The 15,273-nt window shown below is 42.0% G+C and overlaps 1 protein-coding gene across 1 annotated transcript in view; it reads left to right on the top strand.

The window, feature by feature from the left end:
• Positions 1 to 14,525, top strand: part of smyd3 (SET and MYND domain containing 3) — a 55,876-nt gene extending 41,351 nt beyond the window's left edge. The window contains exons 7-12 of the mRNA XM_080430623.1: positions 2,543 to 2,645; positions 2,937 to 3,047; positions 5,141 to 5,228; positions 5,314 to 5,485; positions 13,883 to 13,991; positions 14,191 to 14,525. Coding sequence (XP_080286749.1) covers positions 2,543 to 2,645; positions 2,937 to 3,047; positions 5,141 to 5,228; positions 5,314 to 5,485; positions 13,883 to 13,991; positions 14,191 to 14,292 — 685 coding nt within the window. The 3' untranslated portion in view covers positions 14,293 to 14,525. The remainder of the gene's footprint in view (positions 1 to 2,542; positions 2,646 to 2,936; positions 3,048 to 5,140; positions 5,229 to 5,313; positions 5,486 to 13,882; positions 13,992 to 14,190) is intronic.
• Positions 14,526 to 15,273: the final 748 nt, after the last annotated feature.

The raw sequence follows: 15,273 nt of genomic DNA, 5'->3' as shown, positions 1-15,273 counted from the left end.
GAAAAAACCTAATGAAATACGTAAAAAACAAAAAAACAGAACAGAACCTTAAGGTCCAAAGGCGACGGCGAGTGCTCTACCACCTGAGCTACCCGGACACACCGTCTTGTTTAAGTTATCTGCTATAGCTAGCTTGATAATCCTGCTTTGTGAAATACTCCCCAATATTGATTAAATTGTTGTACAGTTGTCGTTTGTTTCAGTTAAATCTGTTATCAGGCTTATACGGTGCATTATATTTGTGCTACATAAACTGCTAAATATTACAGTAGCAACTAGCAAGTGAAATAGATTTAAGCATTCTCAGTTGCCCTGCATGTACATTTTCTTCCACAACATTGTCTTGGCAACAGTAAAATTTTAACTACATTTAATATTTGCGGTATTCGTACAATGTTGTAAAATTAAATTCAGGTAATGGCCCGGATTCAACAAAATCTTCTCTGTAATGTAAAATAAATGAATGTCCCTTCCTGGGACCACTGCCTACTGCAGATCTCATGTACCCCTGCTCATCCTCATCCAGGCCAGGATAAGCTCAATCAGTCAACAACCAGGTCCATGTCCAACATTTGTCCCAAAGTGTGGCCTATGTCAGGAGCACATTCTCTCACTCACTCACTCACTCACTCACTCACTCACTCACACACTCACACACACACACACTCACACACACACACACACACACACACACACACACACACACACACACACACACACACACACACACACACACACACACACACACACACACACACACACACACACACACACACACACACACACTGTGTCTCAGAATGTCTCATTCTCTCTTGGACAGAAAGAGGAGATTGACAGCTCATGTGCCTATGAAATAATTTATCTTCTGAAAACATAACATTAAACATTAATAATACACACTGACAGTGTTCTACCTCATCCAACACTCTCTCTCTCTCTCTCTTTTCTTTCTCTCTCCCTCTCTTTGTTTGGTGATAGGCTACGCGCGCGCACGCACGCACGCACGCACGCACGCACGCACGCACGCACGCACGCACGCACGCACGCACGCACGCACGCACGCACGCACGCACGCACGCACGCACGCACGCACGCACGCACGCACACACAGCTTGGTGGTATGCTCTGTAATCCCTGTATTGTGTCCCAGTGTGAATGCAAAGGGATTTGGCCTGTCACTGAACATGTTGTTAGCATGGATACACACACACACACACACACACACACACACACACACACACACACACACACACACACACACACACTACAGGCATGCAGGGAGTATATCTGGCTAAGGTTGAGATGTCAGATGGTCACAGAGGCTTAACCAAACCATGTGTGTGTGTGTGTGTGTGTGTGTGTGTGTGTGTGTGTGTGTGTGTGTGTGTGTGTGTGTGTGTGTGTGTGTGTGTGTGTGTGTGTGTGTGTGTGTGTGTGTGTGTGTGTGTGTGTGTGTGTGTGTGTTAACTGATGTTTTGGGTTGCCTAGCAACCATGGGTTTTCCTGAGGAGAGGATAAATCTGAGGAACCCACACCTCTAGATTCAAGATTGGAGATTGTATTTGTTACATCCCATACAGTCAGGTATACAGGAGATACCCCCTAGTAGTCTAACTCTTTCTCTCTCTCACTAGTTTGTGTGAGTGTGACAGTGTTGTTAATGTGGGATGTGGTTTGGTTAATTCATCTAGTTAGTATGCTAATAAGCTACTCACCATCTTGGAGGTGCGCACGCGCGCACACACACACACACACACACACACACACACACACACACACACACACACACACACACACACACACACACACACACACACACACACACACACACACACACACACACAAATACATATATACATACAAGATACACACTCCTTGATTGTTGTTGTTTTACCCTTTGAATATGATAGAAATTATAAATGATAACACGAAGATGGTAAATAATAACAGATAAAATGTACATGATAAATTATAACTTATTCTCTACCCCACAGCGACAGTAGCATAGATATGATAAATGATAAATTATAGCATATCTGATGTGATAAACGTACAATAATTTGAATATGACAGAAATGATAAATAGTAATGGATATGATATAAATGATAACAAATATGATAGATATGCAGTGACATGCACAGGAGTTTGTCGTGGAACAGTCTACCAACTATCACTGCTTTTTCACTGCTTTTAAACTTAACGTAAAAATGTGTTACTAGAACACCAATCACGCAACAACGTATAAAAAGACTTTCATGGTCTCGGACTGACTACCGTTCTTTTTTAGCTTGTAATGTAATTTATTTGTATTATATTGTATTGACCTACAGTATTACAGTACTCTGTATGCTGTGTTTTTTATGTTACCCGTTTTTATGTTGGGGCTACGGATGAAAATTTGAATCTTTTGCTAAATCCTGTGTAATTACAATGCATTATACAGTATGTATTGTTCATTAATGTTGTCCCTCACAAATAAACACATAAATGAAATGAAACATGAATATGACAGAAGCCATGTTCTGTGTTTCTGTCTCACAGTCTGTCTCTGTTAAATCACGACTGTCGACCAAACTGTGTGATGATGTTTGAGAAAACCAAACTGAACCTCAGAGCCATTAAAGACATCACACCTGAAGAGGAGGTAACGTGTGCGTGTGTGTTTATAAATATTTGAAAAGTACAGATGGGCAATTGAGCATTCTCAGTTCTAAACCTAAACCTGTAAACATCCTGAACATTAATGCCCACACACTCCTCTCTGAACCAGTGCACTCACACATGCATTCATACTAGACTATATCCAAAGTGAATGAATAAGTTAAACAAATGATTTATAAATAAGATAATATGATCAACTGATAATAAACTGAAACTGAAAATAATCAAATAACTGTCTGTCTGTCTGTCTGTCTGTCTGTCTCTATCTGTCTAGCTGACTATCAGTTACATATCATCAGTATCGGTGTCGTCAGACAGACAAACTCAGTTGGACGATCAATACAACTTTACCTGCCACTGTCAGACATGTGACTCTACTGATATGGTAAGACGCACGCACGCACGCGCGTGACATTTCTAAATGAAACTCTTTGTTATGCTAATTTATATGCTCATCTCTATTAACACATTGAGTGCCAATCGCGTAGATCTACGCTAACCTATTTAAAGCCGCCACGTGCCAATCGCGTAGATCTACGCGAACCGCCGGTTCGCGTTGATTTCACCAAAAGTGCACTTTCGGATTTTTTTTATATCCATTTCCGGTTCCGGTTTGACCACCGGAAACAGAATTATTTGGGATCCGGTTTTGCCGATCCCGTCGGCCCTCGTTCTAATGACGAAACTGAAACTCCATTTTCTCCTTGTAGTTTTTTCTCCTCGCATATCACTGTTTAACGTAAACCGTTCTAACTACAACAATGGAGCTCCGTTTGACACGTGGTTTGGACTGGTAGAATCAGTGAGATGTCGGCGATGTTTACAAACAGTGCACAGGTCAATCTTAACACATACAGTGCCAAGATCGCATCGATACGTTCTTTCAAATCCATCGCTTGAGTGCCAGGATTCCAAAGAACGCGTTGACCCGTTGTTTTGAATTTTCATTGTTTAATCTGTGATCGCACGGCTGTGTTTATTTCTCATCAACACTTTCGTTTTCCACTTACGTCACACTCACCCGGAGCCGGATGTAAAAAAAAAAAATCTTTTCCGGGTCACGTTGTTTTTCTCCGGTGATTTTCGGCCAGAATAAGGAAAAACACGGTTTTTCACACGGTATAAAAGACAAACGGACAGCTCAACTTCTATTTTCTTTGGTCCGGGTGACTAACAGTCATCGTCGTAGTGTATCACATCGTGTTCAGGCCGATCAGCGGGCCGGGAATTGTCGAAAACGTCACATCCTTTGAATGACCGGATATGACGTGGGCCTGTTTGGTAGGGGGCGAGCGAGGTGATCAATGTTTGGATGTGCTGCTCTCTACTGGTGGAACAATCGTAGGTGCTTGACAACACAATCAGAGAATGTATTTGAATGAAAAATTACAAAACAAAAAAATTAAGAAACACGCAAATTGCTGGCACAGGGGTGAGTACATTATGAATAAACTCTGGCAGTCAATGTGTTAAGGAATTTAACAATGTCTATGGCGACGTGAAAAAAAACAAAAAAACAACAATAACACGTTGGCACTGGTGAGTACATTATGAGATTAACGTCTGGCATGGAATGTGTTAATAATTGAAAATAATAACAATAACAATTTTAGATCTTTGGCTATTGAGAATACATTCTAGGCTCCAGCCATGTAAGCCACCCCCTACAGTAGCTCTGGCTTATTCCAGAGAACTGCTGCTACTAGCTGCTACTAGGATGCCGAAAATTTTGGAGGGTGTTTTTGGTTGTTGTTGATTCTACAACTGTTGTGATGAGGAAATAGTGGACGAGAATAACAGTGGACAGTATGATCTGAAGTCATTCTTATACATTCTCCCATTGGGCTAAATTCTTGTGAAATTAAACTGTTGCTGAGGGATGCCCTAGAACCCCCTAACCGACCCCTGGTGGTCCGTGGACCCCACTTTGAGAACCTTTTGACAGTGGGTGATTGAATAAAACATCAACTGTGTAAAAGCTACAAATGGATGGAGATGGAGAATTCTCTCCTTGTTTGATGGAAGTTTGATGGAAGTCAATGAGAGCCAGCTGAACAAGCATTATGAATTAACACTAGTCTATATATTTGAATGGTTGTGACCTTTGTCAAATAATCAGTATAGGAAATAATTATCCATATATCATACATTGTTTCCTGATCTTTAGTTTTTCCAATGTGAACGCCATATCATTTTATTGAGTTATCTAAAAAGCACAGAGTAAGTATTTGACTGGCAATATTGGCTGTCAGCGCTAGTGTGAACAACGGTATTTGATGAATTGGGAGTGAGAATGTATTGAACTGACATGTGTCAGAACGTATTGAACTGACATGTGTCAGAACGTATTGAACTGACATGTGTCAGAACGTATTGAACTGACGTGTCAGTGACAGCCATTTGACCTGTGGTATATACTAGTATTGTTTTTGTATTCGCTCTCTGAAATGTGTGTGTGTGTGTGTGTGTGTGTGTTAGGATGCCATAATGCTCTCTGGTGAAGAAGCTTCATGGTGTCCTCTGAAGGAGTCCATCCCTCGGCTTGAAAAGCTCCAGACAGATCAGGGTATCCTTCAGCGCAATGCAGCTCAGTGAGGGGAGGGTCTGTGATAATTGCCATGTCTCTGTTATGTCCTTAACATTCCTTCCAGACTGGCGATCTGTCCTGGATGGATGTACTGATCTGTTGTCAGCCAACACTGCTGTCCCTGACCACAATATATACAAGCTGAGAATAACAGACTTGGCCCTGGATGCCTGTATTAATCTTGCCTACTGGGAGAAGGCACTGGTTTATGGAGTTAAGACATTACCAGCCTATAGGTGAGTGAGTGTGTGTGTGTGTGTGTGTGTGTGTGTGTGTGTGCGCGTGTGCATGCATGCATGCATGCATTTGTGCGTGCATGCGTTTGTGCGTGCGTGTGTGTTTGTGTACTTTTTGACAGCGCAGGCCAGTCATTGTTTACTGTTTATACTTCACAGCGCTGTGATTAGTAATTCTGTTGAACCACTAATGCAGTAGGCTGGAGGAACCATAGGCTTTCCAAGGTATAGAGGGGCGGATCCAAACCTAGCGCTGGAATCAAACACCGGCTCCCTATTGTTTCACCAATCTATGTCCCCGCCTCGCCTCCCCCCCTCCCCCCACCCCCGGCCTGTGCACGGAACACGCTGACGTCAGCAAATTTAGAGCGACGCCCCTCTGCACTCTGATTGGTTAGGAGATAACAAGGTTCACTCCCACTCCTAAACCACCGTTCCTGCAAGGTTCCCCCAGGCTTTTTTTCTTTTGAAACAAAAAAAAAGGCATGGGTTTCCGAGGCTACTAATGCAGTTAAGCCAGTAATGCTGTTAGAGCAGCAATGCTGTTAAACGAGTCACGCTGTAAACCAGTGATGCAGCTAGACCAGTAACGCTGTTAAACCAGTAGCGCTGCTAAACCAGTAACGCTGCTAAACCAGTAGCGCTGTTAAACCAGTAACGCTGCTAAACCAGTAACGCTGCTAAACCAGTAATGCGGCTAAACCAGTAATGTGGTTAAACCAGTAATGCAGACAGTTAAACTAGCAAAGCAATTAAACCAGTAATGCAGTTAAACCAGTAATGCAGTTAAACCAGTAAGACAGTTAAAACAGTAATGCAGACAGTTAAACCAGTAATGCAGTTAAACCAGTAATGCAGTTAAACCAGTAATGCAGTTAAACCAGTAATGCAGTTAAACCAGTAATGCAGTTAAACCAGTCATGCAGACAGTTAAACCAGTCATGCAGACAGTTAAACCATTAATGCGGTTAAACCAGTAATGCAGACAGTTAAACCAGTAATGCAGTTAAACCAGTAATGCAGACAGTTAAACCAGTAATGCAGTTAAACCAGTAATGCAGTTAAACCAGTCATGCAGACAGTTAAACCAGTAATGCAGTTAAACCAGTAATGCAGTTAAACCAGTAATGCAATTAAACCAGTAATGCAGTTAAACCAGTAATGCTGCTAAACCAGCAACACTGTTAAACCAGTGATAACCACTAATACTCTTGAAACAGGAACATTGTTTGTGTAAAATATTATGGTTGAATTAGCCTTGCTAAACGCTGGGTTAATAAAATGTGCCCTTATTTGCATGCATATGTGAATGCAGGTTGTGTGTTGTGCACATGTCTTATAAGAGATGGCAGAATTTGCAATGCTAAACACAGAACAGTCTAATGGAATGCTAATTCCACCCATCACTATTTGATGAGAGGACTCCTCTGCCGTTCTACTCCCCTTCACCTCCTCTTCACCTCCTTCTGCTACCTCTTATATAGATTACTGTAGAGAAAACAAATTACCTTTAGAAGTAAGTCAGATGTTATCTTAGATGATTTCCCCCCATCTTGTGGTACATACAGTAGTTACAGAGACTAGATGAACAAGTTAATGAATCAATTAACAGATTTGACTTATTGCATCAAGCGCATAATGAACACATTCCACATTTTTAATTCATCCTGTTTTTTGTGGGTGTTTTTTAATATAATCTAGAGCACAAAACCTCATAGTTTGGAAAGTGTTAGACTATGGGGATAATTTTCTATCATCAATAAATTATTTATAGAAATTAAACGTTTTGATTGACTTTGATTACATGCTGTTGAGATCTATAAATGCCGATCAAACCACCAACAGACTTCAACACACCTCAATGGGTGTAGAATGGACAGTTACTTCTTCTGTTTGTGAAATATTCATAGTACTGACTTAAAGTGTCTTTCTCCTGTCCAGCTGAATCAGAAAAGACCCAAATTACCTCCCACACAACAAAAGTCAGTATTAATTTAATTGAGGGTGTTAAAAACTGTACACTCTAAAGGCGGTTACACACCGGCGAATATGCGAATATACGCAAAATTCGGACTCGTTCCGAATAATTAAAAGACGCTTTTTTCGCTCCGCGAAACTGGTGTGGAAGCTTGCATTGACTTTATAAGGTTTTAAAAAAAATGTATTATTCGCATGAAAAAAATCGCCCCGGTGTGTAAGGACCTTAAGAGTTAAATTGACACAGGATTTTGCTGTGCAGACTACATAACCCACCTACCAATGTGAATCACTGCTTCAAAGTTAGCACTGTGTCACCAGCAGTATAGTTTCACACTGTATTTAATGCAATTCAGACAAGTCATCATCTGCATTGACAATGAGAGTTGATGACAGATCAGTGAGAAATTACTGCCGAATCTATAAGGGCCCCTCAGACTGGGGCAATCCCATGGCTAGAAATTCGGCCATTTCAGGGGCCAAGAGAGCCTGAGAGACAGGAGGTCCTTAAATGAGGTTCAGATCAGATAACTTGGGGCCAGTTGGGTTCCACCAGAAGGAGGCTCACCCCTTCCACCTGGACTTTGTGTAGCAGTTGGTGTAGGACGACAAAGGGATCGAGGGAATGCATACCCTGTGGCCACTGATGTGCCATTGCATCCATGCCCAAGGGATCGGCTCTGGCTCCACCGAAGCAGTCCCAGATCTCACTCACAACCTCTGGATGCAGCCTCCATTTTCTTGGAAGGGCCCCTCCCTGGAGAGCTGAACTGCTGCAAGATTCGCCTGAACCGACACCTGCATTGCCCTCAGGGACTTGAACTGTGGATGTGTCCACTCCCTATCATCTGAGCCAATCTGCAAATGCAAGGGGAGTCCAGGCCCCTCTGCCTGTTTATGTATGCTGCTGCCACTTTACTGTCTGCCGTCACCACTCACATGGTACTTCAGCTCTGGCTGGAAGTGCAGAAGTGCTAGATCGATCACATTCTGGAAGATTGATGTGCTGTGCTAAACAGGGTCCTTGCTACTGGCCACTGATGTCTCTGCCCTTGTAGACGTTGTATGCCACCGCCGGGTAATGTAACACTTACACCTGTGCATTGCACCCTGTTAAGTTTCCACCAACAGAGAGCTATACGTGCAATCTGTGGGTCATCAGCACTCTGGCTTGCAGATTCTTCTGTGGGCAAAGTATGCCCAGGAGGGAGCACTGCACTAAGGCTGATACTGTATATGTGCAGTGTCAGTCAACTTACACAGTGTGTCTATAGATAATGTGCGTCACATTCAACCTTGTAGTGTCTACTGATAGACATGAAATCATGTGTGCATCCTGTGCAATCTCATCCAGTCCAGAGTTTGCATGTTGCCATGTGCATGTCCATGTTGGCCCCATGTACCTGTCGACGACTGTTGCTAAGTAACCGATTCCATGTCGGTAGATTCAGGTGTGTAACCATGGAAATGTTATGGTGGCTACTGCTCTACACCCAATGCTGTGTGTGTGTGTGTGTGTGTGTGTGTGTGTGTGTGTGTGTGTGTCTAATTGATCTTGTGTGTGAAGGACAGGGGTCTAGTGGCGCGCCCTCTTAGCTGTGTAAGCACATCGCCAAGACACACACACATTCACAGCAGGGTCTGAACAGCATATCCATGGGAGAGAAACACCAGCAGCCCATCAATAAATAACTAGAGAGAGAGAGAGAGCGCCGTGGGGGGTTGGGTGCAAGAGGAGAATAGACTGAGAGAAAAATAATGTGCAGTGAAGAAGCAACAGAGAGAGAGAGTGAGAGAGAGAGAGAGAGAGAGAGAGAGAGAGAGAGAGACTAGGTGACAAACATTATCCCTGACATAGGAGACAAGGGAGAGGTGGGGAAACTGAGAGGACGAGGAGGAATACAACCAGAAGACGTGTAAAATGTGGAGAGACTGGATGAAAGATATCCTTCTCTTCCTTCATCCTCTTCTTGTTTTGTCTTGTTCTTGTTTTCCATTCCTTTTCTCCAGAGAGGCGTGCGAGCGTGCGTTCTTTCTTTAGGGCTGGAGGTAGCATTGAAATTTGATGACCGGCAGCAGTTCCGGTAGGAGACACAAAGAGTCTCTTTTGTGTCTCCTACCCGAACCACCTGGTGGTCATCAAATTATTGGCTTAGGAATGCGACAAAAACAAAAATATATCCATGAATTCAAGTCTCCATGGGGTGACTAATCGTCGGGTAGGACACCAACTGGTGTCAAAGTTATTTGAAGCAGACGGCACACCAGATTGCCTTAGCACACTCTTGGATGGCACTGGTCTGTAGCATGGAATATGGGCTTGCTACTGTACTGACTTATCTTTTGCCATTCCTTGTTCATTCACCTCAAATGCATTTCCAAACAGCACTCCTATGTTTTCTTGTTTCAATCATAAATGGTTGGGAGGCTCTTGCCATATACAAGCTAACACCTTGACAAGACCCTCAGACTATTTTCAAGTGAAGTGGAGGAGGGCTGAGGGGTTACCTTGGATCATGATGCAACTCCCCATATATTGTAGGCTGCATGGCCATTTCCGCTTAAGTATATTTTCCGCCATTTTGCCTTTCTTCAAACTACAAGTGCCCAACATTTAGGTACAAATGCTCAAGTTGTACCGTCTAATATGGTTTTGATACTCCATACAGTTTACCTGTAATTATATATATATCTTTAAAAAAAAAACATATGTCATAAATGCATCATCCAATCATACCCAAATTAGAATGGCATGTTGAGGGACCTCTATACATTTCCCTCCACAGCTTCCTTGTGTCTTCCGGCTGCACGCCATGACTGACACAGCCCTGGCTAGGCAACCCAACCTGGCAGAGATCTGAGCTTTGTTCTGTTAAAGCTCAATGAGTGCCTTCAAGCAGATATTTTCTTCTAAACGACAAAATTCATTAGTTCCACTGTTATGTGGAATATTACATTTTTGTTAATAATCATAAAGTAATGCCCCAGAGCCTCTAACTGAGAAAAAAAAATAACAAAGTTGTTTTATTTGCTGTAGAGGAAATTGTAATTGGTATTTGCTGTATGTGTGCGTGTGTGCATGTGCATGAGTGTGTCCATGTGTGTGTCAGTATGTCCAAGATTCCTGGTTGTGGCCTGCAGAGCTTAACGAAGCCAGGGTCATTAGCATATGCTAATGAGGTTGGCTAGATCATTAAGCCAGCAAGGTGGAACCACAGCATTCCCACACACACACACACACACACACACACACACACACACACACACACACACACACACACACACACACACACACACACACACACACACACACACACACACACACACACATTCTGTGTGTGTTTATACATGTAGACGTATATCGGAGGGGGCGATATAAGACATGTTATTAATATTCACACACAGGACAAACCTCAAATATAAAATGAAGAGAGGAGAGACACGGAACGGATGGAGAAAAGCAGATGTCAGTGTGATGGAGGGACATTAATAGTGGAGGAGATGGATGAGAGGGGGAGAGCAAGATGAAAGGAGAGAATAGAAATGTCTGATGTCTTTAATGCAGCGGTTACGGACCCCATCTGAAAATGTATCGTGCCAGGGAACCACATACAAGAAAATAGCAGACCTACAAGCTCACATCGTGTCATGATGCGATGTGTTGTGAGCTTGTAGATCGGTATTTTCAAATAGCCGAGGTATTTACCACGGTTAAAGTGGTTAAACTGATTTTGATGAATTTGGTAAATTAACTCATTTAGCTGGGGACACCCTGGAACCCCCTGAGGACCCCTGCGGGTCCCCACACCACACTTTAAGAACCACCGCTTTAATGAGTAGCTCATCCAACTCATTGATCATGTTAGCTCTATCGCCATGGTTACGTATCGATCAACCAATGACGGAAGGTTGTATCTCGGTCTGTGCACGCGCACAAGCGTGTGTGTTCTTGCGTGCATGCGTGCGTGTGTTGATATGAATATAAATATGTGTTGGGCAGGCTATGTGTTTATATGTGAGTGCATTGGTGTGCGGGTTTGTGTATGTGAGAGTACCCTTGTGTGTGTCAATGCGTCTGCTAGCATGCAAGCAAAGTGTGTGTGTGTGTGTGTGTGTGTGTGTGTCAGAGTAGATACAAAGTCCTTTGTTCTGAGTAATGCAGGGGCTGGGAATACAAATATTGAGGGAGACTCTCACACACACACACACACACACACACACACACACACACACACACACACACACACACACACACACACACACACACACACACACACACACACACACACACACACCATTGTTTTTGGTAAGAGGAGAGTGAACAAACCGCTATTCCAACCTCTTTTCCCATGTGTTAATATTAACACTTACTTATCCTCTTGGTGATCTATATTGTGATGTAGTGTAATGTAGTGTGCAAGCACTTATTCAGCACACAAGTGCATGGGGACATTTTAAACAAGTGGGATGAAAAATCGAACTAGATGAAAAAAATCTATGTGTGACACCCCAGTGTCTCAAAGAAACACCTCCTTCTCCTCGTAGCATTTAAACAGCATCTCCATGCAGATCAAAATCCATAACTAAATCGCTGGGGGGTTTATAGCGAAACATCTGCAGCCCATGCAGTCGTGGAGGATGCAGGATTTCAGCATTATTCAAGTGAGCCGTAGGGCTGTCACGATTACAAATTTAAGTTGACAATTGTCACTCAAATAATTGCGATGAACTATTTAATTGTGTGTTTGGCATTGAACATTGGAACATATGAATAAAAATTACATTTCTGTTTGCCTTTTAGGCTTCGTATTAAAAAATTGCACACGGCCCGAACCTCTAGTATCTTAAATATACAAAGAAATTATTAACTTAATTAATAATTTGCGTAAAAATAATAAAATAGCTGATCTACAAGCTTACGATGCGTTGTAGATAAGCTTGTAGATCTGCTATATCTGCTTTCTTACATTTGAAAATGTATGAACATTGTTCAACATGGAAACGATTATGCAAAAATAATTGCGATTGGACGATTATGTAATTGCAACAGGCCAAGTGAGCCGTGCTGTCCAGTTTCCTGTCGACATTTTAGTAACACAGAAATCAAAGTATTTTTATTATGAACAGACATGGCTAGGAATTGTCAAGTAGTAGACACGTGTTTACTTTAAATAAAGCCTTTCGTTTTTTAAACTATGGCTTTGAAATAATTTGGATTTTATGCGATTATTTTTCTTTTAATGCCTCCAATTAATCAAATTGCAAAAACTCTAATTGGTCACATCCCTATTTATATAACAACAACACCAAATAAATGGATCTGCCTCATTGTGCCTGACCAATACAACCACTGTGTAATCACTCACTGGAACAGAAAACGTTTACTGATCATTCCATGGTCAAAGTTATTTAGTAGCTGCAGAGCAAAGAAATCATGCATGCTTTTGATTTAAGTATGCTACTATACGTAGCAAGCATTGGCAACTGACTATCATCAAAGACTATCAACAGATATAAATCAAACAGATCCATAGATGTTTACCCTGATAAAGGGTCTTGCTATTGAATGGACATGCAATGAACTACAGAAAATGTATGCTTGTCATATTTACACAAACTATACCAGCATGATGCTAAGATATTACTAAAGTATAAAGTTAGAATATTCGCTTCTTTTCAAACATCTTTGTTACACTAAACTTTCTTCAGTGGCATTTTCGTTCCATTATGTAAACACAATCTGGCCAGCACAATCTCATGGTTGGTCATCAAGAATATCAAGTTCTGCATTCTGACTCATATGGCTCATATACTTAACATATGGCTCATATACTCATATACCCATATACCCAGCGGTCTTATTAGAGAAACGGGCCATTTACACTATGCAGTGTGCACATGAATGTGCACATTATGTGCGGATCAAGAGGGGGCAATGGGATGGGGAATATCTATCTGTTTGACTAGTTTGCTGTGCTTGCAATATGAATCTAAAAGCCCCATTAGATTCAGTTTTCCTTGGTGGAGTTAGTATATTATATTATTAAAGCTTTTAAGTGAACAAAGGCAAAAACATGGCAATTGTGGGTGTCGCTAGAAGAAAGGGCATACATGCTGTTGGCATGTTTCATGGCGAAAGGCACATTCGATTTTAAGATATCTTGTGTGCAAATGGAGATTTTGGCTTAAGGATAATGCTACAGGAAAAAACACAGATTGGAAGAAATCTGAGTAGCACAAGATATGTAACATATTACAACAACTCGAGCGCCCTACTGTTGACTAAAGTTAGGTTTATTTACATACATCTGATGATGTCATATTACATGACTGAAGCATAGCCTCTGTGTTTCTGTGTAATTTATTCAGTGTTGATAAGAGTTGAGTAAAGACATGAGAAATATGTGAATTTCTCTCCAGGCTGTACTATCCGGAATTCCATCCTGTCCATGGCATCCAACTGATGAGAGTTGGAAAGATACAGCATTACTTAGGACACATAAGAGAAGCCATGGCAACACTCACACAGGTACAGTAGGAGGTGTGTGTGTGTGTGTGTGTGTGTGTGTGTGTGTGTGTGTGTGTGTGTGTGTGTGTGTGTGTGTGTGTGTGTGGAAAATAGTGAATAATAGTAACGAATAGGTAATGACTGTTGAAAACCGGAACAAACATTGTGTTTTACAGACACAAATCGTCCCTAACATTCCCTACCCCCTTCTTCCACTAAGGCTTATAACATCATCAAGATCACCCACGGCAACGACCACCCTTTGACCACAGAGCTGTTAATGAAGTTGGAGGAGTGTCGCGCTGAGATGGACCATGCCTAGTAAACAACCTACAGTACAGTCATCTGCTGTCCATAGCTAAAGATTGCACAAGGAACACCACACTGTTATTAGACACTGACTTTTTAATGTTCTTTCTTCTTGCGATTGATCAATAGTCTACAAATTGCGATATCTTTCATTGCAAGCGATTAATAATCAGTATTTTAATTTTTACCCTCGACTTGTGCCTCTTCTGTAAACAGTAAACACACACACACACACACACACACACACACACACACACACACACACACACACACACACACACACACACACACACACACACACACACACACAAAACAAAACACCACATGCTTTTTTCCCCCATACCATTGGTCACTTTGGTTTCTATGAACAATAAATCTACTGTTGTGAAAAGTCCATGAGCACTTCCCTTCTATTATTTTGTAGTTTTTGTTTCGTTTCGTATTGTTGCCAGGCTCAGCTGAGACTTTGTCAAAACACAAAGGTATGAGAGAGAGAGAGAGAGAGAGAGAGTCAAAAAGAGAGTGTATGAGTGTGCATCTGTTGGTTGGTTTAGTAAAATAGGGTTATCAATGTCCATCTTCCCTCTCTGTATCATCACACACACACTTCCCATGCTAATCCTAGTTTTGGCATGTGGATGTCTCAGTGTGTGTTTTTGCCTTTCTCTCACACTTCCCAAGTTAATCCTGAAGCTCCACTCTGTTCAAACAGATGACACTATTTCCGCTTACGTGTGTGTGTGTGTGTGTGTGTGTGTGTGTGTGTGTGTGTGTGTGTGTGTGTGTGTGTGTGTGTGTGTGTGTGTGTGTGTGTGTGTGTGTGTGTGTGTGTGTGTGTGTGTGAGAGAGCATGTGTGGGTGTGAGAGAGAGTGCATTTGTGTTGACAGCTTTCTTTCTTTTTGCTGTTCTGACTGTGCTTGCAGAACTCTCAAACCTACACCTATCCTGTGGACACTTGGTCAGGATTGGTCAATCAGTGAGGTCTCTTCATGC

This window comes from Gymnoscopelus braueri (assembly GCF_963280865.1).
Source record: "Gymnoscopelus braueri genome assembly, chromosome: 1".
NCBI classification, from domain to species: Eukaryota; Metazoa; Chordata; class Actinopteri; order Myctophiformes; family Myctophidae; genus Gymnoscopelus; species Gymnoscopelus braueri.
Note: the sequence above shows the minus strand (reverse complement) of the source record. Positions and strands in the feature narration are given on the sequence as shown.